The following is a 15,772-nucleotide window of genomic DNA, read 5'->3' as shown; positions in this document are numbered from 1 at the left end:
TGTATTTTTTATGTTTTATGAAAAAACAACAACAACAAATAGCATATTATAAAACTTTACGTAATATTAGAGCATTTTTGCACAAATGGGAAAAATATGCATAAATGCTGCAGAAAATCCTTTATTTGGGGTCAGTAAAAGCATAGTATTGTGAAATATTACTATAATTTAAAATACTGTTTTCCACTTAAATATATTTTAAAATATTATTTATTCCTGTGATGCAAAGCTGAATTTTCAGAATCATTACTCCAGTCTTCATTGTCACATGATCCTTTAGGGGGGAGTTGTATAAACATTGCCATTATGTAAGGACTGTGTCTAAAAAACTGAGCAACTAGCAGTTAGTTAGTGGTAATCAGTCTTTCTTTTCGGTATCAAATTAGACCAATCTACATTTTTATGTAACTGACCGTTATGAACAGACTAACTAGACCTACCAGTTTATGCAACCCTCCCCAGAAATCATTCTAATATGCTGTATTTTTGAGGAAACCATGATGCATTTATTTCAGGATTCTTTAAGTTCAGAAGAACACCACTTATTTAAAAAAAAAAAAATTGTTACAATGTAAAAGTATTTACTGTTGAAAAAAATAAAATAAATCAAAGGCTGTATCTAGTGCGTACTATGCAGTGTGCCAACACTCTCACACTGAAATAAGACTACAAACCTCCTTTAAACACGTCAAAGTTTAAACAATTGAGTTAGATAATGAGTGTGAGCAGTCTTTGTACTTTGCACTAGTGTGGTGAGTTCAGCTGTCAGCAGACGTGAGTGTGCACGTATATACAACTACAAATAAATGCACAGACGTGAGCCTTCACTAAATAATATAACCCAACATATAAAATTAAAAGGCATTTGCAGAATTTAAACATGGCAATTAGAAGCCAGGGTCTCATTTTAACCCTTCACAAGCTCATACCAGCAGGTGGAGGGTATGCTATATATAACTTTATAGACCAATTTCCAGCCGACGTCAGTTACGTCACAGCGCTAGCTGGTGGCAGAACAAAGGGAAAACTGGAGGCGGTGAATACAAACCAGCACAGATTCGGCTACAAAATAAGGATCTTAAATTATTCGTATTATTATTAAATGTCATCTTGTTGTGTTGTTGGGTGCAAGAATCAATGAAACATTAATATGCTTTATCTGCAATTTTTTATTTCTAGAAAATATTCACCTCATTAAAATTGCACCGTAATGTCACTCTTTACATTGTCGTCTTCATGGCGCTGGCTAGGCAGAACTGCGGATCGTACACACACGTCTTGCACATCACCATTCAGCACATAGTTATAGGAATCTAAAGATTTATATGCCCTCCGTTTCTCTATCAGGTTGGTGTAGATGTCAGGCCACTCAACCGGAGGTAGCGTCAACGTTAATCCTGTCAGATCCTCAATGCGTGTACGGATCAGCCAATCTGGTTCCGTCCGTTAAAATTAACTTTTGCAAATAACAATCGCGGTCCTGGACAGTGAGTGACCTTGCACATTAAGATAAAATCGGATTTTCTCCAGTCATTGTTAAAAACAAGCTAACAAAACTTGCAGACTTTACGTTAGTGAAGCGGCCAGAGGGATCGTTCTGCCACCACCTAAGCTCCGCCCACATAAAAACGTCACCATGTTTACCAACTGAAAATTGGTCTATAGATGCTCTGGAATTAGGCATAGGCTATTGTCTTTACTTTTACTATTCGAGCGTTCCTTATTTTTGGTGGATTGTTCAGTAGTACTCTGCAATGTACTCTTTTCTTCACCATTGTGACTAATATCCGAGTGATGAAACGGCTTCTTGAACAAGCGAATAAAATGTAGGGCGGGACTTGATTTTGTCCAGTGGTAATTGATTGAATTGTTGAATGCTTGTGGTTTGCTATAGCTGTGAATCTGTGATCTCATGTGAGTGACAGACAGGTTGTCACGCCGTCACGCCCAAGTACAGCTCGCTGCATCCTGCGGTGGATATCCAACCCGGCCCACATCCATGTGTGACGTCAGAAGCCACGCCCATCCAAGTGTGACGTCGGAAGCCTCGCCCATGTCCAAATACGGCACGTGACTCGATTTGTTGTACGCATGCGCAAATGGCGCTGCTTCCTGTCGGAAAGGTCGGAAATATGTTTACGGCTGTTATCATAGTTATTGGTTTATAATAAAGATGAGGTTATTTGTATAGACGTGTGACGCTACAGATTATTGATGCAGTTAAATTGTGACGCTTTGGCAGGCTTGGAATGGTCTAAATCACAATCACTCCCTTAACAGTGAGCATTGCTCACTGGTTTTGTAAGTTAATGACATGGTAGTACAAGTAAACAATGTACCTTAAAACGATATTTTTGTATTTCTCTTGTATTTCTGTTACACAAATGGTAATCAATAATCATGGTTTTGCTATTATAAACGTATAAGGGAGCATCTATACTTAAACTAAAACGAGTTTTTGTCACTTTCTTAATTATATGGGATCCAAACTGCACTTATGGTTACCCCTTCTAAATAAAAATAAATAAATGTAAACTTTTTTTGTACATTTCTTTCTATGTGGTTATAGAAATATTGCATTTTTACAACCAAATTAAGGATTCACTTATTAGTTAATGCCTGTTATAGCAAATGACTTTGAAATCAAATAATAAAACAGCAGAACGGAATTTATGTAAACCTTAAAGAACCAATATGGTGAAACTCGAAAAATTAGAATATCGTGCAAAAGTTAATTTATTTCAGTAATTCAACTAAAAGCTGATACTAATATATAATATAGACTCATTACATGCTCATTTCAAGCCTTTATGTGTTATAAATTTGATGATTATGGTTTACAGCTATGTTGAATTACTGAAATAAATGAACGTTTGGACAATATTCTAATACATAAAAAACAGTTAATCTCTCGCTTCACCTACTGTACAGGTTTTATGAGTTTAACATATCAAAATATCATCATAGTTTAAAATATCTTGGTCACAAATTATTTTTTTATTTAATATTTTGTGTTAATACATCATCTAAAATGACCCATCTATGCAAGTGTGATAACTTTTTGTTAAAATAACCAATGTCACAGTTGTTCAGAGCAACACATTCACTATACTACTTAAAATCAATAGTATATTCCTGCACAATCGAAAGGCTGCAGCTTTAGGACCCCGGGTACAGGACCCTAGTTTTTTAGTTTGTACATACATAGTTTGAAAGACATTTAATCTCAGGAGTATTTTTATAAAATGTGTTTTTTTTATTCAAAATGTATCAGAGGCATTTTGAAAATTTTAAATTTACACAAAACAAATTAAAAATGTATATCAACACAACTGAAAAAGTGGAGTGAGTCTTAGTTTCTTGAATTATACTGTATATTGATTAACCTCCTTAAGTTTAACTAATTTGCTCATTATCAGGTAAAATAACAATGGAATCAGCATATGCAGTCACTAAAGGATATGGCCAGATATCAGAAGGCAAAACTCGAGAATGATTCAAGCATGCATTTATTTATATATACACATGTATTTATTTATATTATATGAAAGAACAAAATTATTTGTGCTAGAACAAAAGCACCAAAAAGATCCCCTTTTCCACCAGTTGCTGCAAGAATGGCTTCAACTCTGAGAGAGAGAGAGAGAGAGAGAGAGAGAGAGAGAGAGAGAGAGAGAGAGAGAGAGAGAGAGAGAGAGAGAGAGAGAGAGAGAGAGAGAGAGAGAGAGAGAGAGAGAGAGAGAGAGAGAGAGAGAGAGAGAGAGAGAGAGAGAGAGAATATATATTTCAGTTGAACATGTTAAACAAATGTCTATTTCTGATTTAACACTTATGAAATGTTGGAGTTGTAGAGAGAGAAAGTCAAATAGAATATTCATGTTACTGACGTCTAATTCCAAACTCCAAATGTGTAAATGTAAGAGCAACACCCATCAATTGAATGGTCTCCCTTCTTTCCTCAATTGTTTGTCAATTTGTCGGTTAAAATCTTCCACTTCACTGAAATAGTTTTCAGAGAACAGTCACTGTTGTGTTAACAGAAATATCAGTAACAAAAGGGTGCACTGGGCATTGTGCAAAAATAATTAATAATCTACTCTGAGCTGCAATGGATGAATAGAAAATGAGAATTTCTCTTTAGTCATAAAACTGCAGCAGGGACATTCGAACCAGCCATCCAGGCAGAATTGATCTGCATCAGGCTTGAACTGAAAATGTGTAGGATGCTGTAAAACATGACAATGACAATAATTATGTGATCTTTCCATTAATCTAGAATAGATAGATAATTTGGCACATACACAGAGTTATCAAGTAAGATGTAGTGAAATGATTCGGTTGCTCAACCAAGTTACTTTGCAAGGGTTGTAAGGGATAAGTGATCAGACCAAAACGTTTTAACCTAGCTATCGTTAAGTTGTTAATTCCAATTCAGACAAACCTTTGGCCCGACAGTTAACAGTACGCTAACTTGATTAGGATACAAACCAAAGTTTATTTGTACTTACCGACATGGCAAACAATCACTTGCTTTCAAAATTGTAGTACTCCTGAAAAGAAGTATAATATAGTTAGGAAAGACTGCTGATGTGATGGCTGGCTTGCTGTCACTGTATTTACTATGAATCAATAATAAAACTTATTCATATTACAACAGTTTATCATCACATTACATTATCTAAACATGTTTGCATAGCAATGACTGAACAACTTCAAACTTTTTCAATATGGAGTATTTACAACTGACAAAGTGACAATCAAATCTCATATTCTTTACAAGCAGAATAAGATTTACAGGATGTAACGTCACACATAAGCACTGAAATAATATTTTTTTCATATTTACCCTTAATCCAAATAACAACATGAAATTGGTGATATAATAATGCAGTTAGTATAGTATAATAGTAATAGTATACAAAACAAAATTCTCAGTTGAGAATCTAACGTAGTTACTGTTACGAAATTCACTCAGCCAAATCTAACACACAACTCAGTTGAGACATTACAGGGGAGTTAAATGACCAAATATGTAAGTTGAAGATAATTCATAGCTCTAAAACAACATCATCAAACCTTATTGATTTGAATTACATCGATATTTTGACAATGCTAGTCAAGTGATCAACCGCACTGACCTCATTACAAACTATTAATAAAGTGATAAGAGCTGCTTTCAACAGGTAACATCTCATTCTTATACAACTCATTCGTATTATGTTGAACAGTGTTTATACTAAAACCGCAAGTGTGTTTTGTGCATTTTGTTTCGCAGTTACCTTCGTCTTCTAGTCTTCTCTTCTCGATGCTTCTTCCTGTTTTTAAATGTTAATGAGAATGTGTCCAATTTGGGCATGGGCGTGGCTTCTGACGTCACACTTGGATGTGGGCCGGGTTGGATGTCCACCGCAGGCTGCAGCGAGAGGCTACTCGTCACGCCAGTAAACGCATCATCATATACGAGCCGTGACTCTCTCGAATAATGCTAATGCTAATGCTCGATAAACATCTAAAAAGATGGCCGCCAACGGGTTTCGAAACTTTCGCCTCCGGATTTCGCCTCTGACGCGCGTAAATTTCGCTTCAAACTTTTGTTTTTACGCGCGTCAATTTCGCCATTGACACGCGAATTAACACAAAGTGGTCAAGCGTCAAACTAGACGCGGTAGACGCGAATTTGACGCGCTATTCGCGTCCGGTGTGAACGCACAGTCAGAGAAGAGATGTTTGCAAGAGGGAATGGGACGTTCTTTTGATTAAAGGTTATGAGGGCATTTATTATAAATAATATAAATCATTTATTATAAATAATGCAATATTCCATAAAAAAAAAAGAATTGTCATGGTGATTTAATTTCTACTGCAGTGTTTCATTTTAAGTGGTGAGTTTTACTTTTAAAACTAACAAAATGTATAACTTCTGTACAAGACTTGTCAAATCCAATGCCGAATGTTTATCCAAGTGACCATTTTTTCCATGACACAGCATTTTTCCACCTTTAGGAAGTGCCCAGTAAGTGGAAATTGTACTGATGGAGCTTTACTGCAGTTCAAGCATGAAAAACAGCGTGTTATTTTTTTCTTTTTTCCAAAACAAACATACCTGCTTCCACTTTAAACAAATCATTTACATTTGGAGTAGCATATGCTGAGAATTTTACTGCGGTAGCCTACTGAGAAATGTTCTTTGAGGTCTTGGTCTAGTTATTTATTACAACAATGATGCACATTTAGTTGCAAGCAGCTATTTTTGGAGTTTGGCACAACAGACAGGGGTTACGTAACAGAAGAATGATGAAACTAACATATGTGTTGGACAGAAGAAAAAAAATCAGGAAGTTTATTTTAGCCATAATGAATTAGCCTACAATATGTTACAGTCAGACAGTAAAATAAGGAATATATTTGATTAAAGGCCATAAACAGGTGATACACAATGCTGATGTTGACCGTATACCAAATAAAACTCACCGCCTGGCGAAGCTTCGTCTGCTGTGCCACGTTTTTAAACTGGCCCAGAAGAGCCTATTATAGACTCGCCAATTCAGATGTAGTTTAGCTCTTGTTTTAGCTCCTCTCTCTCTATGATGTTGTTAATCCAATGATGTTGTCAAAAATGTCACCTTGGCAAAAAGCATATTTGCGAAATGTCACAGATCCAACCGAAAACTAATGTTGACATCTTCCAGGTTTGGAATCTGCTGAAAACGGTGAGATCTTTCAGTCTCATGAATTCCTCAATGTCTTCAGGGAAGACGATTCTATTTTTCTCTTCATCTTCACTGTTTTCAAATCTTCAAGATTGTATGGAAACAGTCGGAGTCAGACAGTCATCTTGCACATCAGCTTCAACAGATCTAAAAGCTGGGAAAGAGATCAGACTGGTTTCCAGTGAACTCCAAACACCTAAAGGTTTTTGAGAAGAGTAAAGTGAGATTTGTTAAATTGCAGAAGCTTGTGGACTTCATATGATTTTTAGAAAGCATAATTCATAGAGGTTCTTTGCCAGGTTGAAGATGTTGGAGAAGCAAAGGTCGAGCTTGTGTAATTTTGTTTTCATGGAAAGCTACTGGTGAGAAGAAACCCAAGTCAGATCTTTAAGAATCTATACACCGCTTCTGAGTAGATCTAAGTCACCTCAATGTGGTTCAACAAATCAATTCTGAATGTTGAATCAACACATCCTGCATTTTGAGGAGATGGTGGCACTTCAATCATGGACTAGCAGCAAAACCAGGAAGGAAAAAAAGAGAACTAAAACTATTTTAATTCTTTTGAATTCTCTCGTATAAGTTTTGCATTCCCCGAGAAACTTTGCATTTGCTGGCAAAACGTGCCACACTGAGAAACTTTACGTTCCCAAAAGCGTTGACAGAATTTTTCCTCATCTCCCGTCTCATATCACCATGTCCCTTTAGGGGCTATGTAGCTGTATGATCTAAATGTTTTGCTAGCTTATTTTCATGTTTGATTTTCATTCACCAAACCTCAATAGCCTCGTCCCATATTTTTCATCTGAAATGGTAAAAAGACACCACCTAAAAATGAATATTTTGTCTTTATTCACTCACCTTCATGTCATTCCAATCCAAATACCCCTTTACATTTTTAATAAAAGCTAAGCCACAAACTGTGTGAACGTCTAGCATCAGAGAAACTGTGTAGAAGGTTCTTCATCATTTCACTGTAAATCACAAACATAACTCCACTTTTGACCGAACAATTGATAAGGTTGGTCGTAAATACACACCTCAACAAAACATAAAACCAAAAGAGAGATTTTATTTTAAGGTTGTTGGTGATCTGCATAAACAAGACATTTTAACTTTGCCTCCTACAAGAAGATCCTTCATATAAAAAATATATGGAAAAAATAAAAAACACTGACACTATTGACTGTCAGATCTACAATGCATTACATCTTTTTTTGTTGTTTTTACAAAAAAAGCCCACCAAAAAAACAACAACGGTAAGGCAGTAACATTTAGAGCATGTATAACCATTAAAAAGAATCTCTGGAAAAACAGCACCAAATCACCACAGTAGATATTTCCATCTGAAATTAAACACAGCACTTACAGTATAAGTGAGCATGGCTAACATCAGCTTTCACTGGGCAGTAATTCATCAGAATACATAAACCAAATGATAACCCATAAAGTAAAAAAAAAAAAAAAAAAAAAAAAAAAAAAACCTCACTGTCTTTATATGAATTTGTTTGTTTGATGAATATTATTAGGATCTAATTTGTTTCAAGTAATACTGCACATGGTTGAATCAGTCTGAATCAACATGAGCCGGGTTTAATGGCTGGAATGTGTCATGAACAAAGAAGAACTTGCATGGAACTCAGGAAAATCCCTTTCTTTTGTACAAAAAAAATGGCATTTTCATCATCGAAACACCTTGAATTACACTATAAAATGGCAAATATCACAAAAACAAGGCCATTTCATTTCATGACATTTTGCATAAAGAAAATGAAGCCTTCAATTAAGGTACTGTGACAGTATGTTTAATGACAATTGAGCACATCTGTACTTAAATTTCGCATTAATAGAATTAATGTTTTAAACTTTTAGTTTTCCTGTACTGCATTACAGTAACAAAATATGTTTTTTTTTTGTTACATTTAAATCAGCTTACATTTAAGGCACCATGATGTATACAGACTTGTCTTTATTTTTCTACATTACAGTAATGAGAATTTGGAGGTAAAATGTGCCTAATTTTCATGAAAATTACAGGGAAAATAATTCTTTAAACAAAATTTCTTATTTCTTCCTTTTGTATTTTGGGGACGAAATATGGCGCAGACGTGTTCTTGACAAGCTTTATGCGATTGACCTGAAAACGGATCAGCATTTCTAACCTGAATTAATTCACTATTCAAAAACACGCTCTGTGCCTCTGGGAATATTGCACATCTCTTTAGCTTTGTCCACAGATTCTTTCAGTCTCTAAAAGGTCACACAGCATAAAACACATAATAACAGTGTGCAAAGACAAACCCCTCACCCAAGACACTCATCTACCTGAATAAATACACATTTTCTCAGTATATGCATCTCATTGTACGTCACAATTCTGTCTGTGAGAACAGAATACTTAGCCAGACGCAACTCAAGGCATATTATTGACCTGGAAGTGATGCTGAAACCTTCAGTGACCTCAAAATGTTCCTTTAGCTCAGTTTACAGTTTTTTTCCTTGACAGTGTAGTTGGCATTAGAGAAACATTTCTACTCTGGAAATGATCCCATAGCAGCTGGAGATGTTGCATAACTCATCTTCAAACAAAACATCACCTTTTCCTGAGTCTCTGTTTGTTTCCACTAATTTTCACCTCAAAATCACCTTCGATCAGATGCGATCTGGAACGCACATCTGGAATGTCCTGAGGTTCACCAAACGTTTAAAGTGCCGTGGTAACCGTTGCTCAGCAGCGGCGAGACTGTTGACTCGGTTACGTGTTGCGCAGCATCTGGCGATTCCACATTCCACGCTTTGAATGAAAGTGATGGAAGAAGTTCCTGAGGTACAGACGCTCCACCTCAAGCCCACCCTGAAGGATCCTACAGACCACAGATAACACAAGGCACTTCACACACCAAATCATTTCTGTTTGACATTAAGGATGCACTGATATTACATTTCTGTCTTACAAGATAAGCTGAATTATTTTCATGTTATAGGTAACAATAAATAGCCAATATTAATATTATAGGAAAGGCAAGGCAAGTTTATGTACATAGCACATTCCATACATGATGGTAATTCAAAGATCTTTGAAAGGAAATAAAAATGTGCATAAAAAATAAAAATAAATACATTTTTAGTTCTATACTATTTTAGTCAAATTTTATACAATAAAAATATATATAATATATATATATTAAGTTGTATTTTTATATAAATAAAAGGCAAAAACTAAAATCAATCACTTTAAATGAAATCCCAACATCATAATGCACAGTATGAAAAATGGATACTGACTTTGAGATAAGCTAAAAAGCTGTGGTTATGGTTTTTATTAGCGTATCGTCTCACGACTGACCTGTCCAGTAGTTCCCAGTCCTCTCCGCCCCAGCGGTCAGTGAATTCTCTGGTGTTCATGCCCCCAATAGAGTCCAGGTCTGATTTATAAATTCCCAGAAGGCCAAAGCCATTGACCTCCCAGTAACCTGCACATTAAACACACACTGTGAATCTGATATTCAGCGGTTCTGCTGTGAATTTAAACATCTACATTACTGTTCAAAAAACTTTCATTGAGCAAGGACTCATTCAATCGATCAAAAGTGACAGTAATGACATAAATGTTACAAAATATTCAAATAAATGCTTTTCTTTTGAACTTTCTATTCATCTTTCAATAAGTTACTACAAAACTATTAAGCAGCACAAATGTTTTCAACATTAATAATAAATGTTTCTTGAGCAGCAAATCAGCATATTAGAATGATTTCTGAAAGATCATGTGACACTGAAGACTAAAGTAATGATGCTAGAAATTCAGCTTTACATCACAGGAATAAATAAAACACTAAAATAGAAAACAGTTATTGTGTATTGTAATAATACTTTACAATATTCCTGTTTTTAATGTATTTTTGACCACATAAATGCAGCCTTGTTGACTTCTTCAAATATATTAGTCTTAAAGACCACACACTTTTGAAAGGTATTGTATCTAATCTATTGATGTACAGAGCGAATGTAATTCTCTCGGATGTATTTGACAGTGTTATTAGGTAACAGACTGTACCATCAGGCTCCAGAGGTGTAGCGCCACAGTTCAGTCTCATGACTATGGGAGCAAAGGCCATGCGTCTCTCCACACAGTGTTTTCTCACAGTGTCGATGAAGCCAGGAGGAAAATGGATGTGCAGATCACAAAGAAACACAATGCTGTGATCGTCCTGACAGAGAGACAGACAGACCTTAATTGAGTGACATCAATCAGCTTGCATTAACGAAGATCAGGGCCCGTATTCATAAAGATTCTAAGAGTCCTCTCAGAAAACTCTTAATTTAGCTTAAAACCTTTTACGTAGGAGTCTTAGCTTAAAGGTGCTATATGTATTTTTTAGCGGCCTCTATCGGTGATGTTTCAGATTGCAACCAATTTTTACAAGAGCGCGCGTGCTCGAACACAAGAGCGAGCGCTCAGGTACCGGCCACACTGAGACTTTCAACACACCGGAGAAAGCATCACACAACATGCTGGAAACTCATGTAAACTCCCACTGCAACGTTACAATAATAGGCTACTTTTATCAGCTTGACGTTGAACTAATGCTCCATGCTCGTACCATGATAACGTTACATTGACTGCATTTAGCCGACATGTGGTGTTATCCAGCATAAGGCATTTCACTAACTATTCGTGTATCTTTCACAATCAGGCAGCAATGTACAGTAAGATCGTAGGAAGTAACATGTACTGAACGTGTCTGGAAATGTGTATTATAAACAATATGATAGTAGTGGGATGAGTGACGTTAGTAGATAGGCTGCATAAAATAAAAGTTAAATCCTAAAGCACCTACTTTTTGTTATCCTGGAACAGTCTTTTGTATTCATTTCATGTCTCATGTATGTTGTAGTTTACCTTGCTATTTCATTACAGTTTACCATTATTTATTTCAGCATATCTGAAAACCTGTAATTTATCACAATAAAAATAGCGGAGGTCTCTCCATAATTCAAACGCTCAGCCGATGTTGATCCGTGCTTTCATCCTAAGTCGATCCGATTCACGTTTGGCCTGACGAGCTTCAGCAGATACATTTTTGTTTTGTTTTTTATATTTATGTGGAGTTTGTGTTGGAGTGTGTGTTGTGCTGGAGGCAGGTCGTTTTTTAGTGTTATCAGACTCCATGTCGTCAGCTGCAGTGCCGTCGCATAAACTGTATATAAAAAGGAGCAACCCGATCACACTAAATGCGTCTCTATAGCACGCAGTGTGTTTATCGTGGAATATATACGCGAAAATGAGTTTTAGGATGCATAGGATACGCATGGGTTGGTTAGGGTAGGTTTGATAGTCGTGTGGGGTGCGTGTGTATTACACGCAAATGAACTGCATATCAAATGCACGCGAAAACTGCGTATCATATGCACGTAAAAACTCAATTTTGCGTATAAATTGGACGATAATACACAATGCGTGCTATAGAGACGGATTTACGTGAGCACAGGCTGAAAGGAGAGAGGCTCGGGAGCGCGCATGCACGTCACATCCGGTGGCTTTCGCAGAAAATCCGACCCGGAGACTTCACATAGAAATAGGAATACTGGCCTTCAGAGGTAATAGCAAAACCCGACAAGTGGATCATTGTAATGTGTGATTACAACCCCTTCATGCAGGCAATACAAAAAGGATTCATTTTAGAAGAAAAGTTACATATAGCACCTTTAAGAGCGATTCGGAACCGATCTGAGAGCAACTCTGAGTAAGGAAAAGACAAAAACTTTCATCTTAGTGAGGAGGCGGGGTTGACCCCGTTGCTATGTATGAGACAATCTTTTGAAGACTGTGATTGGTTGGTTGTCCAAGAAGGAAAAAAAGAGTGATTTTAAGTATAGGGTCTATTCTAAGCCTTCCCTTTGAAATTACATGCGTAATTTTTCCTATTTGACCGTTCTCTCTCTCACACACACACACACACACACATTATATATGTGTATATAAATCCTTTTTTTATTTATTTACCATGCTGTTAATTTCCTATAAGGTATTTGATTGGCTTAGAATGATAAAAATTGTTCCACTCTTTCCAATTACACTGATTGCTGGCATGTCTATTTAAGTGGTGGTTTGAATGTTGGTTTTAATGTAACAAACATGAAATCAAAACCAAGACGGCCGAGAAAGCCCGACTGGACAGGGGAACAGTGTTTACTGTTAGCCCAGTTAGTGGATGAACACAAGGCCATCCTTAAAGGAAAATTCGGGCCGGGTGTCAATATAGGGTCTTATTAACTCACTGTCATCCATTGTCTGCAACACATTTCTTCTCCCTCTTCGTCTTTCTGCTATTTTCTCCTCTGCTAAAGAAACTCTTAAGCCTCTTAAAAGTCCTCGTCCGTACTCCTAACAATTTTGACCTTAAGACCTCTTTTAAGGGTTAAGATACTTTCTGAATTACTTTTTCCTTTACTAGGATTTAAGAGTAAACGCCCACATTTCTAAGAATTTTCTTAGAATTTTGTCACTAGGAGCAACTCTTTGCATTAGGATTCTTTATGAATACGGCCCCAGGCTTTCATGGCATGTTTTGAACACAAGTTTTAGAAATTCAAGCATATTTTGTGCAAGTGTGGTGCGTGCGTGTGAGTGATTGTGTGTGTTAATCTTACAGTAATGAGGTCAATTCCTGCTTGCAGTCCTGCTGATCTCTCAAAGTTTCCACTCAGCCGGAGGTACTGATACCTGAAATAGAGGACACACAATAGAAAAGGAGTCAAAATGAGGTATCATTTTACAAGGTTTGAAGTACATGAATTATTCAAACAGTGTCTTTAAAGGAACAGTTCACTCAAAATGTTTTATTCTGTCATCATTTACTCAAGTTGTTCTAAATCTGTATGAGTTTCTTTCCTCTGTTGAAGACAAAAGAAGATATTTTAAAGAATGTTGGTAATCAAACAGTTTATGGGCCCCATTGAGTTTCATAGAAGGGAAAAAATACTATGGAAGTCAATGGCTAACCATCAACGGTCTGGTTACCAACATTCTTTAAAATATCTTTTGTGTTCAACAGAAGAAAGAAACTCATACAGGTTTGGAACAACTTGAGGGTAAGTTCACCCAAACATGTCCATTTTTGGGTGAACTACCCCTTTAACACTGTTTTAGAAGAACCAAGCAAAATAAATATATATAATTATAATATGATAGCTACAGAAGCATGAAATGACAATGTGCCAAATGATCAAGGAATCAAACTCATGAAGTTCAGAGGTTCACTCTAGTATGCGTATAATTATAAACCTGTAAATGTACCTGGGTAAATAAGAGTTTTGTAGTGCTTTTTCTATGTTGATATCAGTGCTTTCATAGTCAGTAATGATGACGTTGAAGTTCTGATCTCCAGTGGTGCGGTATAACTCCTCCATGTCAGAAATAAACTGCTGTACCCAACGGGCCTGGTTCTTCACTGCAGACACACAAACACACACAGTGTCTTGTTAAGATATTTCATACAGCTGACAGTAAACATGTACATAAACCAGCCAACACTGAGCATCCCCTCAAAATTATGGTATGGTTCTGGTTTGGTTATTTTTTAGAAACCAATGTTCTAAGAACATTATTTTTAAGTTTCATATTTAATAACCATAAACATTCCCAAAAATGTTGCAGAAAGTTTTTTAACATATATAAATATATAATACAACAACAAATAAATACACGACTGTTCAAAAGTTTGAGGTCAGGAAGATCTGAAAAGTATATTAAGTAATACTGAAAACATATTAAACAGAACGACATATTTTTCTAAATGTTTCTTGAGCAGCAAATCAGCATATTAGAATGATTTTTAAAGGGTCAGGTGACACTGAAGATACTGTAATAGTGCTGAAAATTCAGCTTTGTATCACAGAAATAAATTGCATTTGAAAATATATTCAAATAGGAAACAGGTATTTTAAATTGTAATAATATTTCACAATATTACTGTTTTTACTGTATTTTTGATTAAAAAAATGCAGCCTGGGTGAGCACAAGAGACTTCTTTCAAAAACATTATGATATCTTACAATACACATATTATACATACATATATATATATATATATATATATATATACTATGTGTGTGTGTGTGTGTATGTATATATATATATATATATTTTAGAAACCATATATATATATACTGTGTATGTGTGTGTGTGTGTATGTATATATATATATATATATATATGTGTATGTATGTATGTATAATATGTATATGTATATATATATAGTATACATTACACATACACACACACACACACATATATACACAGTATATATATATATATATATATACACATACATACACAGTATATACATTTATAAACCAAATTTATAAACCCTAAAAATTTTTTACAGAATGTAGCAGAGGATTTTTAAATAGACAATTATGCATAAAGATATAAATCAAAGCTGTTTCAATATGCTGGTGTAACTTCTGCTAAACCATCCAACTTTTGTGTAATGACCATTTAAAATGATCTTACTGCTGGTTACCAATATAAATGTTTTTGGATTGTGCCAGTAATAGACCAGAACAACCCATCTTTCTTAGTAAGAAAGCATCTTGAATAAAATTCTGAAAATCTGGTTCTTCATCCTTCTCTATTTGAGAGAGTTTTACCTGGGATGATGAAGTGGACAGTAGCTGTCGGGTTCCAGTAGAAGCTATACGGATTGCAAAGCTTAAGTTCTTCATCCTGAACCTTTTGTTTTTTATGAGAACCCCAATCTTCAGTTCTTTTCACAAAGATGTACTGAACCAGGCGCAAGTGGTGTCCTGAAGCCTCCAGCAGGTCCAGTTCCAGGAGATATCTACTGCCCCGATTATAATCAGGCTTCGTCTCAATGTTCACGATACGATCTAGAGAGAACTGCCTACACACACACACACACACACACACACCAATTTATGTCTGAGATTAATAAAAATGTTCAGAATGGCATATTACCATACTACTCATACTATTGTTACTGTTCAGAGATTTTCTGTATGCATTCAATGCTACAGGACCAGAGCAGACTGTATTC

The 15,772-nt window shown here is 35.8% G+C and overlaps 1 protein-coding gene across 1 annotated transcript in view; it reads right to left on the bottom strand.

Annotated features, from left to right (window-relative positions):
* Positions 1-8,785: 8,785 nt before the first annotated feature.
* The window catches only part of b4galnt3b (beta-1,4-N-acetyl-galactosaminyl transferase 3b), a 34,199-nt gene continuing 27,212 nt past the window's right edge, over positions 8,786-15,772 (bottom strand). The window contains exons 15-20 of the mRNA XM_056235976.1: positions 15,366-15,619; positions 14,011-14,164; positions 13,365-13,437; positions 10,768-10,921; positions 10,057-10,183; positions 8,786-9,574 (exon numbers count right to left, since the gene is read on the bottom strand). Coding sequence (XP_056091951.1) covers positions 9,466-9,574; positions 10,057-10,183; positions 10,768-10,921; positions 13,365-13,437; positions 14,011-14,164; positions 15,366-15,619 — 871 coding nt within the window. The 3' untranslated portion in view covers positions 8,786-9,465. The remainder of the gene's footprint in view (positions 9,575-10,056; positions 10,184-10,767; positions 10,922-13,364; positions 13,438-14,010; positions 14,165-15,365; positions 15,620-15,772) is intronic.

This window comes from Rhinichthys klamathensis, unplaced genomic scaffold, assembly GCF_029890125.1.
Source record: "Rhinichthys klamathensis goyatoka isolate OS25496 unplaced genomic scaffold, OSU_Roscu_1.1 h1tg000436l_1, whole genome shotgun sequence".
In the NCBI taxonomy this organism is placed as follows: Eukaryota; Metazoa; Chordata; class Actinopteri; order Cypriniformes; family Leuciscidae; genus Rhinichthys; species Rhinichthys klamathensis.
Note: the sequence above shows the minus strand (reverse complement) of the source record. Positions and strands in the feature narration are given on the sequence as shown.